The following is an 8,250-nucleotide window of genomic DNA, read 5'->3' as shown; positions in this document are numbered from 1 at the left end:
AAACTCTTTTAACAATTTATTTCTCCTAAAATCCAAATAAAACAAGAAAACAACAAAATAATCGAACCATACCCCGGAAAAGTGATAAAGATGTTGTTTTCGTGAGTTTGGTGGCCGTAATTTACTATTCTCCGGCGAAATCCGAAGCTGTTGTTGCCTGATAAAGACTTGTTGTGCGCTGTTGTTGGTGTCGTGGGTATGGGATCACAAAACAAAGAGCGGAACGAGAAAGCGAAAGGGCGGTGGGTTGGGTTATTATATTTTATTTCAAATTAGATTATTAGATTGGGTTAGGTTTGGGCTATGGAGTGTTTATTGGGCTAAAGGCTAAGAGAAAGTTAATTAGGTTAAGTGAAAGTTAATTAGGTTGTTTTTTTTTAAATCAGTGTTTACATAATTTTTGTAATAAATTAATAAGATTTTTTTTCTGAGGGGGCGGTCGAAAATTTTTAAGCGGTGCGAACAAAATTTTTCAAGGGGTGCGGTCAGGATTTTACCGGGAATCTAGCACTAAAAATTATTTTTAAGGGGTGCGCCCGCCCACCTTAAAGAATATGTGGGTACGCCCCTGCATGCATGCAGTGGAGTTGTAGATATGGTAAGAGAGGGGAGGTTGAACTATTAATTTTGTTTTAGTATTATTTTCTTTTATATTTTTAATAACAAAATAAAGCCTTTATACGTAGGGCTGACAATTCATGACGCGTCCTCTTAACATGATATGACTTGAGATAAAGTTAAATGAGTAAGTGCTTATAAAAGGTCAGGTTAGGGCTGTAAACGAACTGAACGTTCAGCAAATAGTTCGTGAATTGTTCGGCGGGAAGTTCATTTATGTTCGTTCGATTAGCTTAACGAACGAACACGAACAAAAAATTTCGTTCGATTAGCTTAGCGAACGAACACGAACACAGGTCTCGTTCGTTCGACTACGTTCGTGAACGTTCGGTAATATGTTCGTTCGTGTTCGTTTGATTATATCAAAAAAATAATAAATAATAAACCTTTTATCTAAACATATTGAAAACTTGAAATCCTATTTTTTTCTAAGTAGCTAAAATTTAGACATACTAAGACATTTTTGGGAATAATTATGTCTAAATTAGTTATATCCAGTGTTTAAGGATAACGATGTTTTTATTTTCAAGTTAAATGTTCGTTTGCGTTTGTTTGTGTTCAAGACCAGTGTTCACGAACTGTTTGTGAACAACTGAATTTCCTTAACGAACGAACACGAACATAAAGTTATGTTCAGTATGCGTTCGTGAACAGTTCGCGAACATGTGAATTTTCTTAACGAACGAACACAAACATGGCCTTGTTCGTGTTCGTTCGGTTCGTTTACAACCCTAGTCTGAGTCATAAATTGTGTGACACGCATAACATTTATAGTTTGACATGACTCATTTATCAATACAGCATTGCTTAATAGTTTTATAAATAAATTATAACTAAACAATGATAGTAAGTTTTAATAACTTTTATCTTATCGTATTAATATATTTTCCCCAAATTTTGTTTAGTGACTCATTTAAGCGTGTCCTGTCATTATCCGCTTATTAAGCATTATATTACATATCCTGATATCCGTGACCCGTGTGGGTTATACATGTCATGTTTGGGTTCACTAGTTGTGTTAAACGGGTCCTATAACAAAACACAACACGGTTCACCGTCTCTATCTACATATAGAAAGAAGTCTAAAACATTCATAAAATCATTCAATCTTTAAATTACTAATCATCACCACAATTCAAAGCGGAAGAGAGCCATACAACACAAATGAGGGAAGGCCACATTTTCTTCTATACACAAAACCTACCCTTGGAAACACAAATAGCAACAACCTCTTTTTAAACTTAATTAGACCAGTCACATCTGGCGCACCTCAGCCAACGGGTTCTTGATTAACCCGCTACCACCACCAACGTTATATGATCCATGATTCGTCTTCTTGACAGAAGATGATGATGATGATGAAGCATATCGCGTGTTTGAAGGTTGAATTTCTGATTTCTTCCAGAGTTTAGAGCTCAAAAGATCTGCACCTGGTAACCTGCAGCATAAGGTCGGTTTAGGGTTCGACCCCTGTCCGGTTGACTTTGCCAAATCATAAGAAATCTCATCCAGAGTTGACTCTAGACCGCGCACACGAGACTCCAGTGATCGCATCCCGTCCTGTGAGCTCCCGATATATTTCTGTAAATGGATAGTGTTACATTTTACATCAAATAAATAATCGTAACTGTATGTATGTGAGAAGTCGCCATTGAAAATCAGAGGTGTTAGTGTTACATTTTGTGTTACGTAATTAAATAGTCGTAACTGTATACATTATACATCAAATAAAAATTATACAAATAATAGGCCTGTATAAGCTAGCACCTTAGTCATGCAACTCATTCTCGAATACTCGATATTTTAAGCTCAGGCTCGAGCTCATTTACTCGACTATGGGTATCTATACATAAATAAGTATATAGTTTTATTATGTCTTACTAAGAGGGCACGGGGTGCGATATGGTAATGTGGCAAGGCGGTATCCGCGTAGTCACTGCCCCACCGATTGCGGTGTGGCTGTGCCGTTGTGTGTACCATAGGATGTTTATTACTTTTCTTTTGTTGACTAATCAACTCCCAAATGGAAAGTGTAGTGGGTGAATTATTATTAATTCATTTTAGGTTCTCTATCAATTTTAGGTTCTTTTAATTTCAATTCATTTCAGATTCTCTAATTATTTTAGGCTATCTAACTATTTTAGGTTCTTTTAATATTAATTCACAAGATTGCAAATATTATAATGAGATATAATAATATCAGGACAGAATTTCAATCATTGGGAAATATACATTATGATAGGATAAAAATGATTTTATTCAACTACAGAGTGTAGTTTAGTTATATACCTCATTTAATTTAAACGTTGTATATTTTATTGCTAATATTATTTATTTAAATTTTTTTATCTAATAAAAAGGTTGAGGGATTTTAGGGATAAATAAAAACCAGCATTTCCATGTTAAGGATGGAATAGGAAGATACATAAGAAAAAACTGATGTGAAGGAATCACGTAGTCAAAGATAGGAGGGTTGGGGAAGATGACACCCACCTTTGAATGTGGATACTTTAGTAGTGTTGGTTGGACCTAAACCAGTTGGTGGGAAGGTACACTTATTATCAAAGCCCCACATTATTAAGTTATTGGTTACCAAATAACATGTTGTTGGGTGTTGACCATGTGTTAGATAAGATAGGGTCAATAATGTCATTAAAGTAGGTTGTAATTTTGGGGCAAATATTGTTTAAAATTACCTCGAGGAGATCAAACAAGTTGGACTGTTGGGTTTCGATTTGAACAAGTTGATTGCGAATCAAAGACATGTCCTCATCCTGGTGAACCGAATCGATATTCAAACTTCCTGCAATTCCGGAACGTTCCATATCTTCATGAGATTGAGATTCGGGTATCTTCTCATCAGTTATTTCGCTGAAAAGGGCCCGTTTTGTTTCTTGTTTTAAAGATCTTTGTTTGCTGTGTTGACCCTCGGTAGTGTTAAGTTTCTGATCATTAGGCTTCTTGCGATCCAGCTTACGGAACATTGCTGGACCAGTTTTCCTGCTGGTGGCGGAACCGGAACCGGAGGGCACGGTTCGCTTTGTTATTTGAGGTGGATTTTGTATCTCAGCTTCTTCTTCTGCCATATCATATCACACAACATCAGAAATCATATCATTCCGGAAAATTAAGAGAATCATATCATTCAGATTCAGAGGTTTTAACCATTCAGAGGCAAATATCTTAACCATTCAGAGGCAAATGTCTGAATCATTCAGACATCTGCTCGTGAAACAAACAGTCTGAACCATTAAGTGCTGAACCAGAAAGAGGTCTGAACCATTAAGAGCCTCATTAAGAGGTAAACAAACAGCCCCTAATACTATTTGATTAAAAAATCAAATTTTGTTTAGAACATTCCACACAAACTATATACTCAAGTTCCTAGCGGCGGATTTGAGTATCTTTACTAAATCTATATGCAATAAAAACATCTAATACTGCTGCTAGCGTGCGAGTAGATCTGCAATTCAACTTAATTAACGAATATACGAAAGTAAGATATGCGAATCCAAGCATCGTATCAATTGTTTTGCAATACTAAATATCCACTAGAAATGCGAGAAATCTTCATACCTTTAGAAGAATGTGATTCCTGCTGTTGTAACACCTCCTCCGGCACATCCAAAACCGCATTCCAAGCTTCGATCATCTGATTCATCGTCTCCCTCACACCTTTCACCTGCACATACACAATAACCAATCCAATTCATATAAATGATAACAACAACAACAAACATTTAACCAACCAAACGCAAGTACGCAACTCAATTAACTCTCACACCTTATCAAACTTCTTCGCCTCGAATGTCTTCAAACACGACGCCTTATACTCCGGCAACAAATCCTTCTCCACAACAGCCAACACTTCCAACACCTCAGCTGCACCCTTCCTCACCGCCCAATCCTCACTTTTGACCACAAAATCCGTCGTAATCTCCACCAAACTCTTCACAATGACCGGACCGGAAGCCGCACCGACTCTAACAATACTAACAACCACCCTCAGCAATGCAGCCTTCGCCTTAAAACAATTACTCTTCAACAACTTCTCAACCTTGGGCAACAACCGCCTCAAGTAAGCCGTGTCCGGCTCCGGCGCGCCGTTTATAGCCGACGCCAGACACAGAGCTGCGCCGATCTGAGCGTTCAGATCCTGCTCGGTAACTAACGCGTCAACAAACGGTTTCGCAACGGATATGAACGGCGGTTTGGTGACGTGAGCAGCGATGGAGGCGGTGGCGGCGACGCAGGCGGTACGGACGACGGTGTCTGGATCACGTAACCGGCGGACGACGGCGGAGAGGAGTTTTGATAAGTGAGGTGATAATATGTTGCCGTGGGTTTCGGATAAGGTGGAAATTAAGCGAATGCATTGTTTACGGACCGGAGATTTGTCAGAAGAGTTTGTGGTGGAGATTGAAGACAGAAAGGGTGAAATTGAGTCGTGATTTAGAGTTTTTGCGATGGATTCGAGCTCCGTTGCGGCGGCGGAGTGTGTGTCGCGGTCGGAAAGTTTGTTGAGGCAGGTGAGGACTCGATGTTTGAAATCTGGTGGTGATCTCGGAGTGTGTTTGCTCGGAGTGTGTTTGGCTAGTGACATTGTGGAAGTAACGGAGGTTGTTTACAGTGACGGTGGTGGTGGTGGTGGTGGTGCTGCTCTGGTTCTGAAGTATATGATGTTGTTTACAGTGACGGTGGTGGTGGTGGTGGCTTGTCTGTAAATTCCGGCAGCATTGCCGGAGACGATGACTGAGGTGCTGGTTCTGAAGATATTATAATGTATTTGTTGTTCTCTGAGGGAAGGGAATGAGACTTTAATTGGCAGAAACCCTGAAACGTCGGTAGTACTTTACCTTTTTGTTATTCTTTTTTCTTTTAACTCGATTATTAATTTTTGTTTATTTATTTCTACTACTAGTACTAGTAGGGTGTCCGTAATCCAGTTAGAGGTGTACAAACCGGGTTTTTTCTAATACTTGGGTTCGTGAGGGTTTTTACTTTTCGGGTATTTGTATATTTAGATCGGGTTCAGGTTTTGGCTAGAAAATCTATACCCTGTGTACCTAGATTCGGGTAGGGTTTGGGTTCTCGTTTTCAATACCCAGGTATTAGAATACCTTAATTTCGGGTCCAGGTTGGGTTCGGGTATTGGTCGAGTATGGTTCGGGTTTAGGTATAGATCAAGTTTTTCGATTTATTTTATTGGCATAAAACATAGAAATATAATGGAAACCTTTATATTTACATATTGTATACCTTGAAAGTTGTCCAAAAAAGTTTCACACAAGCTCTAAACATTCCAACAAGTTGTTGTACACAACGGATTCGGATATTACGAAAACCCGTGTCCGGGTATTACGAAAACTTGGTTATGAGCATGGTTGCAAAAGTCGCTAGGCGCTCCCTAGTCGGATTCGGGAGTAATCGGGAAGTACTCGGCTTAGGCAGGGATTACTCGGGGATTAATTGGCCTGGGAGACCAGTACTCGTGCCTCGGCAGCCTACCTTATAGCAAGTACTCGGCGAGTACTCGGAGCCTAGGCGGGACTTTTACAACCATGGTTACGAGTATTACGAAAACCCGGGTACGGGTTTTATGGAAAACTGGGTATGCTGAAAACCCGGGTACAAACCGGGTATGAAAAAACCTGGGTTTGGGTTTGGGTTTAGGTTCAGATATTTAACAGAATATGCATACCCGGTCCCTACCCTACGGGTAGGGTCGGGTTTGGGTTTAAAAAACCCGGTTTTTCTAATACCTGGGTTCGGGTTTTTTTTCGGGTTCAGGTTTTTTGTGCACCTCTAAATGTAGTGGGGCAATAATTAGTATTGCCGTACTTGTTTCTAGTAGTTTTTTATTCGTATAGTACTTGTTGTAGCATTATTATGGTGTCAAGTACTCCAAGAAACGATTGATGTAATAACGTAACACGTGATTAAGGAAAAATAAGTTTTAAGCATAAAAGTTGAAAACTAAATGCTCGAGTGTGAACTACGTTAAATAATGATGAAATCAATTTAGTCATATGCCTTACACATCTCAATGATCTCGTCTATATTATCACACCACCATTTGTCATCAAGACAGATCCCCGGAATTTCTGATATCTCTTATTGTTTGATTGTTACACCTTTTGGAGGATGAATTTCTTCTATCTTCTCCACTTTACTGACACATCAGTGGTTGGAGCAGGTCTGGGAACTGAAAAAAAAATGTTAAGTATTTTAGATACATGGGGTTTATCATGTAACTGTGATATATAGATACCTAACACATCTTCCATTTTGCTCTCCGTTTTATTCTTAACAGATACCTAATCTTTCTAGGATGGTGCCCGCACGATACAGCGAGCAACACATACACTGCCAGAGCGTGCATGGTTCAGTCGGTTTGGTTATTATTCTCAACCGAATAAGTCATCGATTAGTTTATTTTATTAACCAATCGGTTTTCGGTTAATCAGTTCGGTTTATTCAATTAGATTGACAGTTTTTGGTTTGGTACGCTTAATTTGGGTTAATAGCTGAACCAAACTTTGGCTAACTTTTGCTTAAAAATACATGAAAGTGAGGTATAAATACATTAAATAGATATATAAATAATGAAATAGTAGTACAAATACTTGAAATGAAGGTACAAAATATGAAATGCATGAACTGAATGTATAAAAGTATACACGTATAAAATATACATATGAATGGTTCGGTAATTTTGGTTAAATGATGGTACAAAAACCGATAACCTGTTTTTGGGTAATCGGTATTCAGTTTTTGGTTGATTTTGGTTCGGTTTGATCTATTTTTGGTTTGGTTTTGGTTAATGATTCAGTTATTTGCCTACCCTTATACACTATTAATTATGTAACATAATAATTTTGTTAATTTATGAAAAGAGTTAATTACGTTTTTTGTCCCTACGGTTTGTCAAAAATCATTATTTCGGTCCATTAGTTTAAAATTTTCCAAAACAATCCTTGTGGTTTCACTTTCGTAACTATTACAGTCTACCCACACTAACGCCAATCATTTATTCTGTTAGTTTATCTGAAATTGCCATAATGCCCCTGTTATAAAAATTAAAATTAAAATAAATAAAGAGTTAGTCACGTTTTTCATCCATGTGATTTGTTAAAAATAACCATTACACTCCATTTGTTCTAAAAAAATGCCAAAACAGTAGAGTATCCTTCACTTTACTTTTCGCACTCCCTGTTGCTTCAGACCCAGGCACGTAATTTCCCCCACCACAACCGACGTCAGTAGGAAAACTTGAGGCCGGCCTGAAAAACTTGAGGGGTGGAGATGCAGTATGGGCAGTGCCCTATGTAATGGTAGGAATTGGTAGAGAGAGAGTGGAGGAGTATTTTGAATTTTTGGTCTTGAGAATGTGCATGTATGGAGTGTAAGAAAGATGGTGATGATTGTGTATTCTTCCAAGGCCAACACTTGGCATGATGGAAGAAGAAAGCATAAAGGTGGGCACCCCATTGGGCCGCCACCTACACTCCCTCTCTCATACATACATATACATATTCATATATATGGCTAAAGACAGGTATTTAACTGATCACCGGTGTTTTTCTCGTGTTTTAATTGCGTTATACGGCATTTAAAAATATTTATATCGAT

The 8,250-nt window shown here is 38.3% G+C and overlaps 1 protein-coding gene across 1 annotated transcript; it reads right to left on the bottom strand.

Moving 5' to 3' along the window:
* Window positions 1–1,703: 1,703 nt before the first annotated feature.
* LOC110873738 (TORTIFOLIA1-like protein 4) lies at window positions 1,704–5,510 on the bottom strand. The gene is made up of 4 exons (XM_022122738.2): window positions 4,403–5,510; window positions 4,195–4,300; window positions 3,315–3,697; window positions 1,704–2,199 (listed from the first exon to the last, which is right to left on the bottom strand). Exons 1-4 carry the CDS (start codon window positions 5,219–5,221, stop codon window positions 1,873–1,875), a joined length of 1,635 nt encoding a protein of 544 aa, XP_021978430.1. The 5' UTR covers window positions 5,222–5,510; the 3' UTR covers window positions 1,704–1,872.
* Between the last annotated feature and the right edge of the window lie 2,740 nt (window positions 5,511–8,250).

The sequence above is a fragment of the Helianthus annuus genome, chromosome 8 (assembly GCF_002127325.2).
Source record: "Helianthus annuus cultivar XRQ/B chromosome 8, HanXRQr2.0-SUNRISE, whole genome shotgun sequence".
NCBI classification, from domain to species: Eukaryota; Viridiplantae; Streptophyta; class Magnoliopsida; order Asterales; family Asteraceae; genus Helianthus; species Helianthus annuus.
This window is presented reverse-complemented; position numbering and strand designations above follow the sequence as displayed.

What these genes read in the sequence shown, in the direction of transcription:
- LOC110873738 (XM_022122738.2), bottom strand. Translation starts at nt 5,221, where the DNA reads ATGTCACTAGCCAAACACACTCCGAGCAAACACACTCCGAGATCACCA. An exon ending in AGGCGAAGAAGTTTGATAAG is followed by an intron (nt 4,301 to 4,402) that starts GTGTGAGAGTTA and finishes GTGTATGTGCAG; the next exon opens with GTGAAAGGTGTGAGGGAGAC. An exon ending in GGAATCACATTCTTCTAAAG is followed by an intron (nt 3,698 to 4,194) that starts GTATGAAGATTT and finishes ATGATATGGCAG; the next exon opens with AAGAAGAAGCTGAGATACAA.